At 34.6% G+C, this 11,645-nt stretch overlaps 1 protein-coding gene across 2 annotated transcripts; it reads left to right on the top strand.

Moving 5' to 3' along the window:
• Positions 1-2,931: 2,931 nt before the first annotated feature.
• Positions 2,932-10,368, top strand: LOC134267369 (metalloprotease mig-17-like). Of its 2 annotated transcripts, none has more exons than XM_062749585.1 (15): positions 2,932-3,146; positions 4,396-4,616; positions 4,898-4,975; positions 5,159-5,306; positions 5,462-5,639; positions 5,749-5,845; positions 5,957-6,034; positions 7,676-7,827; positions 7,932-7,975; positions 8,061-8,166; positions 8,385-8,558; positions 8,643-8,772; positions 8,976-9,092; positions 9,209-9,260; positions 9,593-10,368. In XM_062749585.1, exons 1-15 carry the CDS (start codon positions 3,056-3,058, stop codon positions 10,198-10,200), a joined length of 2,274 nt encoding a protein of 757 aa, XP_062605569.1. In that variant the 5' UTR covers positions 2,932-3,055; the 3' UTR covers positions 10,201-10,368. The 2 variants fall into 2 exon arrangements, with proteins under 2 accessions (XP_062605569.1, XP_062605570.1); XM_062749586.1 differs by lacking the exon at positions 9,593-10,368 and adding an exon at positions 9,477-9,528.
• The last annotated feature ends 1,277 nt before the right edge of the window (positions 10,369-11,645 follow it).

Raw genomic sequence — 11,645 nt, 5'->3', positions numbered from 1 at the left:
TATTCGAACATTTCACTTGAATACTATTCCTTTTTTTTAATTTATGAAAGAAGTAAATGTAATTTTTTATCAAGGAAAGGGAAATTCTTTTACTTTTTTTTTTACATTCTCTCTCTTTCTCTCTCAAAAGAGATATTATTACGTTGTACTATAGCTTCCATTACTAGTATACATGCATATGAAAAATACATCTCTCTGCCTGTCTGATATCTCTCTCGGTAAAGACAGGCAATACCAGTCTATACATGTATGTATACATCTACATAATAAAGTCTTTCCATGAAGGATTCGAACGTACCCTCGAATGCAGTTTCTAAATGTTGTTCTGTACTCTTATACATCTGGTAAAAAAAAAATTAACCTCGTTTTCTGTTGTTTAAAATTTTTAAGGATGCCGGGATAATTGCAATACCCTTATTCAGCGAAAGGCCGTTAGGGTCCTCCTTTTTCGCAGCTAATAAAGTTAAAATATATACGGCAACTATAGAAGTATAAAAACTTTATACTTAAAAAGGTTGGGCCTCCATGTCATCCCAAACAAAACTAGTGCTAATTGTAACGGGGACCGTTACAGATGTTCCCCAAACGCTCCCCAACTCCCTTTTATAGTCTTATTCCCTGTAAGCGTAATTAAATAAGACAAACTTTATGCATTTGAGACTTTAACAACGTTTACCCAGAACTGTACCATGTTCATTCAAATTTTATCATTGCACACTTGCGCATGTTAATGCAAGTGCGTAATGACCATATCATATTCTCTACACAATCTATATATTTTAATATGCTAAATATTAAAGTACTAAATCCAAAAGTATAAAAAAAAAACGCTCATTCAAGTGTATTTTTGATTTTACCCATTTCACGTGCACGCACGTTCATACATGAGCATGGTGACCATACCTTCTTGTAGAAGTCCATTACATCTACAATGAAGCGCATTGAAATGGTAAAATTTTCCATTTGGACGAAACGTTCTGAGTCATGTTTTGAACGTCAATAATAACATAATGACACGCCCATTTCTTTAGAAACGAGAAAGGAATATTTGTCGTAATGATTTAGGACACTACACTTCCCGCTACAAGCAACATAAGTTACATTGAAAGAGTTTTAAATAAGAAAGAGCTATGTATAGAGTACCCGCATATGTAAAACACGAATTGCAACGAAATTGTCCATGATTATGATTTTATCAGGTTTATTGGAGTTAGCATAGCACGTGTATCGATCGAACACGTGCTTACTCGGTGTTTATGTAGACCGTCAATTTCATTGGGTGTTATATTTATGAAATACCTTTTCTACAGGTATTCGATTGAATCATTTGACCGAGTTTTCCTTTCTAAAGAAATGGGCGTGTCTAAAGATAGCTCAAAACGTTTCATCCAAACAGAAAATTTTACCACTTCAATGCGCTTCATTGTATCTATGTTCTAAATCCCACCCTGTTTGGTTGAAAACCAAGGGAGTTATAGCTGTTTAAAGTTTCAGCCAATCAGATTGCAGCGCACCTACACGCACGTGTATGTATGTGCAGGGTGATCATACCTTCTTATAGAAGTCCATTATATATATATATATATATATATATATATATATATATATATATATCTATATATATATATATATATATATATATATATATATATATATATATATATATCTTATTCAAATCACAACCTGTTTGGTTGAAAACCAAGGGAGTTATAGCTGTTTAAAGTTTCAGCCAATCAGATTGCAGCGTTTGTACACGCACGTGTATGCATGTGCATGGTGACCATATCTTCTTGTAGAAGTCCATTGTATATATCTATGTTCCAAATCCCATCCTGTTTGGTTGAAAACCAAGGGAGTTATAGCTATTTAAAATTTCAGCCAATCAGATTGCAGCGCACCTACACGCACGTGTATGCATGTGCATGGTGACCATATCTTCTTGTAGAAGTCCATTATATATATCTATGTTCCAAATCCCATCCTGTTTGGTTGAAAACCAAGGGAGTTATAGCTATTTAAAATTTCAGCCAATCAGATTGCAGCGCACGTGCATGCACGTGATTTCATGATAATTCCTATATATCATTTTGTAGGATATCCTAATGCATGGCTATGTTCAAAATTCAGGATTTCGTCAAAAAACAAGAAAGATATTGAGACTTTAGTTTCAGCCAATCAGAGCGTAGCGCACGTGCATGCGCGTGAGATCTTCCCATATTGACCACGTCATCTTGTTTATACTACTAATACATCCTTACATTATGAATTTCAAAACATTTCATCAAAAAATAGAAAAGTTACGGCACTATACATTATATTGGTTATTCACGTGTTGCACGTGAGCGCTCTCGCAAGCACGTGCGCGCAAAATGACCTTCGTTCCGCAAGTCTACATAACATGTCTACTGACCCTAAAAACATTTCACCTTGGTTGGATGTGTAGTTTACGAGATCATTCGCGGACAAAAAAGTGCCCAGGAAGAAGAAAAATAATAATAATAAGAAACAGAGTAAAAACAATATGTTCCCCAACTTCGTTTGGGGAACATAACAAGATTTTTCAATTTTGGACATACACAGTACATGCAGTACTGTATTCTTTTTTTGTATGTTTTTTTTTTTCATGCGACAGTGTTTGTTTTCTGCCCCCCCCCCCCTTTCTTTAAAGAGGTTTTAAACAATCGTACATTGAAAAAGTAAACTTTTTTTTTAAAAATGACCCATGTACGTTAAAGAATTTACAATTATATAAAATATTTTTATGTGAATTGTTTACATTCCAATTAACTTAAAATTAATGAGCGAAGACGTCACTAAATTTAATCGTTGGGAATGTTTCTCCGCCTCGTTCCCCCGTGGGTTGATGTGTAGGGCGATATTGGGCGATAAGTCCCCGCCCGCGGATTATCGTCCGAGATTTTTCCCGCGATAATCATGTCTGTCACACTAGACGGGATATTTTTTCTATTACGAGGTTTTACATCAATGAATACAGTAGCATTCTTCTTGCCCATTATATCATATAGCACGGACTTCTGTTTTCGATCGGACCCCGATGATGTTTTGTCTCATTTCTATCTCCCTCATTTTGATGGGGGGTCTGGAATTGATCCCCGCCATTGCCCTGCCTCGCCACTCCCAAAAAGGTAAAACATTTGTATAATTATACCCACCTTATTATACCCTGTTAGTCAAAATTAAACTTATGCCTTGCAGTAGTGTTCCCGGAAATTTAAAGAAATTGATAGAAAATATAATAATTTACCGGGTCTTAAAATTTCTGGTTAATTCATTTCCAAACAGCAGTACTCGTATTTGCAGGATTTTGTTTTCTTTTGAGGGTTAAAATATTCATGCTTACTATTTTTCTTTTTAAAAACAAAGAAGTTTTTCTTATTCCGCTAGTTAATATTCTTCCGGATATTTTTGTCCGTCTGTTTGGTTTACATGCGTCCTTTTTGTGTCATTTGATTGGTTTTCCTGTTTAATCAATATTGTCGACCGAAAATGTCGGTCTTAAATTCATTGTTACGCGTATAAAATAATACTCTTTGTTCGTTAAAACAATTAAAAAAAAAAAATTCTAAGAAATCTAAAAATTTTGAAAATTTTGGATTTTTTTCTCATAAAAATGTATACAATTTAGTACTGTGTCCATTCATTTATTGTACATCTACAATATATTTTAATAATTATTTAAACTCTCTTCAACTTTAATATAAGTAAGTAACCGGACTATAATAGTCATTATCGTTATACAAAATTTTTAATACATTTTTCTTCATTACATGTTTTTGTTCTCTTCAAACATTTTGTCTTAGATATAAATATTAATTCTTATAACAGACATATTTATATAACACGTAAAGTTCTACTTTATGTATATATTTTGTAAAACTGGAAATCTGTATATCTATGAGACACGGTTAGGTTCTAGCGATCCATTTATCTCATCAAATCCACACGGTATACATAACCAGGGGCATCCCAGACGGCAAAAAGCACTTGTATAAATATCGACAGGAATCCACGATTCTGACATTTAAATATTTAGACGCATACTTTTACGGTTGATTAAACAACTGTAAAGTGTGTCCCAAAAATAAATAAATAAACAACAGAAGAATATATTAATTTAGTTTTCAGAAAATTTTACAATCAGTTACAAAGGCACTCCCCATCTTAATTGTAAAAAATAACTTTATTTGTGATGATATTATTATATGAAATTTTAATCTGACTGTGAAAGAAAACTAACTACATCATTAAGACACTTATATATCTATGAGATTTTTCAAACTAATTTTTAATGAAATGCCATTCTAAAATAAGATGGTTTTATTATTTTTGTTACTAATACTTTTATTTACATTGGTTTCTTATCCTAAATTTAAGCTACAGAGGCCGTGCCTGTAACCCTAGAAATCCACGATCCATCCGGCAGATTTAGGAGAAGTTTAGACAACACGCCCCCTGAAAACTTACACGTCAAAATGACCACAAGCTCAGGCGTAACATCTTTATACGCTCAACGTAAACGACGTCACGTAACCCAGCCTAGAATTTATAGCGCCACAAAGAATGGTTTTATTCAGGAGGAATCTGTACATACTGGGGTGAATATGTATTCATAATGTACTCCACAAAAACAAAATTTTATAAAATGTTTTTGTAAGAAATTTAACAATTAAGTGCGTGGCTTTTAAAAGAACAAAATAGGGAAAAATATATAACATCCAACCATTCTTTCAAACGGAAGTTTGCAGTTCTATTTCCACATCTAACATGTCTAACGCTTAATAAAATATTTTCCCCTCTTTGTAAGCTTGATTTTCATATTATAGTGAGGTTGGTCTTCTCCATTATAGATATTTTTACATTACTATATCTTTGACAGGAAAGTATATTCTACGTGAATGACACAGATAAAACGGCCATCACGATCAAGTGGAATAATTTGACGTCACAGAAATTTGTAAGAGCACTGAAATATGAATTTAAAATTTTCTAAAATTCTTTACTATAACGGAAAGTCTACATTTTGATTTCTTAACGTATTATATCCTAAAATTTACTTTAATTAACCTTTGATGCATTTAAGTAGAACAATAAAATGTAAATGCAATACTCGTATATTTATATTTCTGCTTTGTTTCAGTATGGAAGTTTTGTCAAAGACGGCCATTCACATTTAATAGAACCGGCCCCGGGTGCGAGTGACACGCCCGCGGGGGAGATAGGTCCTCACGTGGTCAGTAGGATAGAACTCGTGGTGGACTACTTCCGGGATGCCGTGGTCCTTCAAGGTATCGGTCACGTGTTGTTTTGAAGATTTTTTCATATGTTATCTCTTTAAAATTTGATGGTGGCCGTTTGCTTTGCCTGCAAAGTCTCTCGTAAAAATATTTACAATTTGCATTAATATCAGTTTGAATTTGAGGCCGCGGCTTTAATTTTTCAGACAGCGAAGATTCTCCACTAAAAGAGGACAGCCAAAGAATTAGCCGCGAACGACGTCACATAACACGTGACCAGAAAACTAATCGAAAAAGTTCTTTCATCAGACCGCGGCGTCAAGTGATCCAAAACAAACTTTATGTGGAGTATGGGATAGTGGCCGATTACAAGAATTATCAAAGGTTTGATTCTTATTTCCATACAAATTTACAACTGATTATTTTACATGTACACAAAAGAAGTCTGATTTACAATAATTGCAAGATATAAGGTAATCCGTAAATTCTGCAGATGGTTGTCTACTACAAACTTAAGTCTACCAGACTCAGAAAGAGATTACGTCACAAAGACCCGGATGGTGGAGTTTTATGATCATGTGGTCAACTCGGTATGGTCCAAAATCGTTATCCTTTACAAATCCCAAAATTAAGTACGTAAAATATTCCATAAGCTGTGCATTATAAATATGCATGTGATATGTTGAGATTGCTTTTGACAGATTGATGCTATTTTCAAATCAGCTGACAATGAGAGATACAACTTCAACATCATCATGTCCGGTATCGTCATCTTCAACGTAAGTTAACATCATCATCATCTTAAACATTTATAAGTTAACATCATCATGTCCGGTATCGTCATCTTCAACGTAAGTTAACATCATCATAATCTTTAACGCAAGTCAACATCATCACCGTCATCTTAAACGTAAGTTAACATCATCATCATCTTAAACATTTATAAGTTAACATCATCATGTCCGGTATCGTCATCTTCAACGTAAGTTAACATCATCATAATCTTTAACGCAAGTCAACATCATCACCGTCATCTTAAACGTAAGTTAACATCATCATCATCTTAAACATTTATAAGTTAACATCATCCTGTCCTGTATTGTCATCTTTAACGTAAGTTAACATCATCATCATCATCATCTTTAACGTAAGTCAACATCATCATCGACATCTTAAACGTAAGTTAACATCATCATCATCATCTTTAACGCAAGTCAACATCATCATCGTCATCTTGAACATAAGTTTACATTATCGTGGGACTACTGAAATTGAGATGGAAGACCTCGTGTAATTTGAATTTATTAAACAACGTTCTTAAATCTAAATTTACAATTTTATTTCACAATGAAATGGAAATAATAAGTATAAAGAATATCAGTTTAGTTTGTTGGGTGTGACAGGAACATCAACGATAGTTGGAAACGTTTTAAAGAAGGATATGGAGATAACGAACAGTATTCAATCTCAACGTCCATTAAACAATATACAAAATAAGAGCAGAGCAAACACGGACCTCCGAAACATCAGAGGTGGACAGGTGCCATGGAGGAGTGAGCATCCCCTGCCGACCGGTCACACCCGCCGTGTGCTCGTTGTCATGATCAGGAAATAACGGAAAAAATCCGTCGTCAATTCAGTGTATAAATAATGGACTAACAATTGGTATGAAAAACGTCAGTCAGCATATGACTCAATGATAAATCGTATTTGCTGACAAGGTCATTGTATCGACCATAGAATTTACGAAATTATGACATTAAACGAGACTGTTGATATTCTTGTTTCATCAACTTGCTTGTCAATAATTTACCTCGTTTAAGAAATTGTTCATACGTAGAGCACGCTCTTGCGTAAATAACAAATAACTGAGATATATATACTCCGTATGCAGGTGATGAAGGTATATTGCTGCATAAGTAAGGGAAGCTGAAATAAAAACTTAAAGTCATCACGTTTATCATATAGCTTGGTTGTTAGATTACCATTAGTGTCTTTTTCAAGTAAAATATCCAAGTATGAAGCAGAAGTAACCCTGACTCTGTGGTATCTTTTATCTCAAGTTCACCAGGATATATCGTACACAAGTAGGAATGGAAATTATCATTATTAATTGACAATACGTCTCATATATCTAAATGTCGAGTTGAAGGCCACAGCAAGTGTTTTCTTCTTTTCACGCATAAGATTTTGTATAAATTCTGCTTCATATGAATATAAAAATAAGTCTGCTAATAACGGAGCGCAATTCGTACCCATGGGAATTCCAATAGATTGTTGGAATACTTTAAACTATCGTTGAACCCAGTGAGTAGCATACCAAAAACTACACACTGATTCCTAAATATAATACCGGTAGTCCAGGACCTGTACTGGAATTATAACTACTGAATATGATAAGATAATGTTTAATTCTGTAGGAAACAAACAGTCCGCCTTGGACTCACCACCACGCTCTGTGCCCCGGATGTGACATTGTGGATGATTACGAGGTTCTCCGGCAGTTTTCTGATTGGTCCAAACAATTCTTACAGAATATCATACCACACGACCACGCGGCTCTATTTACCGGGTAAAACTTCACGACCAGCTGTGTTTTCTCATAAGTAACACATCCATATTACACATGACCTTTAACTAAGAGTTGTAATAAATAAAGGTATATGTCTATTGCAGGTTTGATTTATACTACAGAGATCTAGACTCTCCAAAAACGATAGGTAGGTGACTTGAATGACACTTTTAAAGAACTTATACGGGTTTTCTGAGAATAATCTTACACAGGTTGCTGTTTTTTTTCTGCAGGATTGTCTTTCCTGAGCCGGATGTGTGGGAACTGGTCGGTGTCCGTGGTAGAGGAGAAAGTGAACGCTCTCACTGTCCATGTAGCGGCCCATGAACTCGGACACAAGTACGATATGCTTAGCAAAGGACAAACATATGTTTGATGTTTTCATGATATCGAGATTTTGCATATCGAACACACGCTTTCTAATGTGAACAAAAGTTACTTAAATTGTCACTTTTATTGTTGATATTAATATATTATAAAAGTCATAATATTATCAAACATGTGCTTTCTTTCATGGTTTTAGTCAACTAATCGAACACATGCTCTCATGATTTTAGTTTTGGAGCGTCGCATGACGGAAGTCTTAATGCAGAAATGTGCTCAGCCACGAATCTTAATTTAATGGCATCCAAGATGTCACGTGTTACAGACCCAGCAAAAGCACGGAATCCCTGGACATTTTCTGCTTGTTCACTCCAAAGCATTTACGATTATGTGGACAAAATAACACGGTATTACATTTTTGTGTAAGCATACTTGACTGACCTATAGTCTGTGCACAATACAATATATCTATTACTGAATTCTTCTTCCAGGGAGCGGAGAAATTGTCTGCTGGGGGTTCCCGCGTTACAGAACCGCCATTTTCTTCCCCAGCCTGGACTGGTTTATACAGCAGACGAACAGTGTCAAAGCTCTTACGGCAATCGTTCACGTGTTTGTAGGGTGAGAATGTCCAAATGTTATATTTATTCTGTCTTAATTAAATGCTTCGTTTTCTTTAATCTTGATTAAAAAAAAGGAGGAAAACACTTTGATACGCATTGAAAATGTTCGTAACAGTAACGTTTTAATCCCCCGATGCCTAGTACGTTACTCTACATAACAGGTTTTCACTGATTTTTACAGTGGATATCTATTTATTTCAGAATTATCACCATGGTGACTGGACGTCGATGTGTTATGGACTGGCTTGTTTGGTGCCAGAAAAATCTGAATGTCACGTGATCTTTCCTCATGACGGCACGCCCTGCGGATATCAAAAGGTTAACAGCTTGAAATTCAATTGTATTTTCAAGTTTATATCATATTGGCCTATAAAGTATACTTTCTATGATTTTTTAAATCTAGAGTGACTTGATTTTTTTTCTCTAAATTTCAGTGGTGCATACAGGGACTTTGTGTCGACAGCTCTAAAGCTAACAAGGTGTCGGGTAGGTGACTTTTAATATTAAAATCATTCAGGGACTTTGTGTCGACAGCTCTAAAGCTAACAAGGTGTCGGGTAGGTGACTTTTAATATTAAAATCGAAATTACAAGAAAAAGACACTGAGCTACGAAATAAACATAGTTATGGCCATTTGTGAACAGTACTAGTTAATGGATTGGGTGAAGATAAAATTTCAACCATATTTTATATATTAAACAGGGTAAAATTTGACAACAACGGCAATCACAAAGTATTTAAAAGTTTTTGGAGTTCTCTTTGGAGTAGAAGATGTATAGCCTCCTTATTTCATGTAAAAACTAAGAATTATGTTTTAGATGTCTGTCCTCTTGGAGATGACCCCTTCCTGACCTGTGTGATGTCTGATTGTGATCCAAGGAGTGGGAGGCATGGCGATTGTTGTCAGTACTGTCAAGAGTCTAAAACAACAATGACAACAACAACAACAACAACAACAGAAAAACAAACTAGTGCCAGACCTCCCACAACTAAGACTGTGACAAGTCATGTCTCAACACCATTGTCCTCAACATTTGAATATAACAGTAAAACTACTGTCAGGAATATCTCAACAATTCAACCAGATAACTCTACCCTGCATCCAACATCTCAACTAAATAACTCTACTCTGTCAACATTTCAGCCAAATAACTACAGTCCATCTTCAGTATCTCAAACAGTCAACTCAAGTCTGTTGTCAACAGCACAGCCAGATAACTCAGATTCAATTTCACAGGTCACTCTCTCCTCTAGCCCTGGACATGACCAGCAGACGACAGCCTCACCCAACATTACTGAGAGTACTGTACAGACTACAGATGTAACAAGGCATAAAACCACACAACCATTTAGTCAAAGACTCGTGTTCACTTCCAAAATGGAGGCATCCATTGGTGTTTTTCTGTCTCTGGTTGTTTTACTGTGATTTCATTAACCATGTTTCATTATCATTGTATACTGATGTAATCAGCTGTTGAGCTTGTTAACCAAAGCATTTGTTGTGTTAATGTTGATGCCATTTTGAAGATCTCTGCCTCATTTCAATTTCAATGAATGCAGACCCCGGTGAAGCTTTATATAGTTTCAAACACATTTTTATCAATAACTACATTAAACTAGAAAATACCTAAAAAAAATTGTGATGTTTGTGTTTTGTTTAACATATATTGGGTGCAGCTCATTTTAATGAGAGTTTTACTTTATCTTTTTTTTTTTAAATATATGAAGATTGTAAGTTCCAACTGTTACAATATTTTTAAATTTCAAGATAATTCCTGAATGTCCCAAAACCTGTAAATAGTAACCTTGTATTTACATAAAACAGGGAAAACCTCATGTCTTATAAAAAAAAACTAAATTAAATATGTATTTAAAAAAGATTTAAGCAGGGTTTTTTTATATTATGCAAGCTTTCAGTGAATGCAAATATCGACACCCAGACTTGACCTCAACATCAAAACAAACATCAGTTACAGACAAAAGTGTTCATTAATGTTCATGTGACAGATAAAGATAAGCCTCTAAATATTCTGAGGCAAACACGATAATTAATCCCAGGGGATTAATTGTACTGCTCTCTCATCCTTTTCTTCTAAATTTACAATAAGAACTTTTTCAGCACTGACAAAATGGGTTTATTATCTGATTACCTGTTAAAATTAACAGCATAAAGGCAGCAAAAAAAATTCAAAAAATGAAATAGTAATAATAAGAAAGGATATCTTAACATATATCTTGAATTTAGAATTCAATAAAATTATCACATATCATTGTGTATGGTATTTAACCAAAACAAAGTATGAATATTATTTTAAATCCATATTTCTGAGAATGTGCACATCATCCAAAATTGACCTTAACTTGAAAACAAAGTTCATTTGCAGACAGAGGCTGCTACAGTAATTAATCTGAATGTGACAGATAAAGATAATGCTTAGAATTTTCTTCAAGTGGAAGATAAATTAATCCCAGAGGACAATTTGCACAGCCCAGTTTTCAATGGTAACATTCTCAGCAGTTCTCTTTGCCCATTCATTATGCATAGTTAAGGAATCTACCCCACCACCCCAGCTCCAAACCAGAAGATGTAGAGAGACAAACTTAGCATTTAAATACGTATTTCTGCCTACTGAACTACCATACCAAATTTGAACTTGATTGGGCAACCATCACTGAAAAAGTTATTGAAAAAACACACTGAAAATTTGTGGACTGAATGATCAACTGACACACTGAATGATCAACTGACACACTGAATGATCAACTGATTCACTGAATGATCAACTGACACACTGAATGATCAAATGGCACTATCAAAAATTGTGATGTTTTTGTTTTGTTTAACAGATGTTGGTATTCCAGATTAGGATT

The sequence above is a fragment of the Saccostrea cucullata genome, unplaced genomic scaffold, assembly GCF_032062105.1.
Source record: "Saccostrea cucullata isolate Sc308-1 unplaced genomic scaffold, CSIRO_AGI_Scuc_v1 ctg832, whole genome shotgun sequence".
NCBI classification, from domain to species: domain Eukaryota; kingdom Metazoa; phylum Mollusca; class Bivalvia; order Ostreida; family Ostreidae; genus Saccostrea; species Saccostrea cuccullata.
The sequence above is the reverse complement of the archived record's forward strand: the minus strand, read 5'-3'. Positions and strand labels throughout refer to the sequence as shown.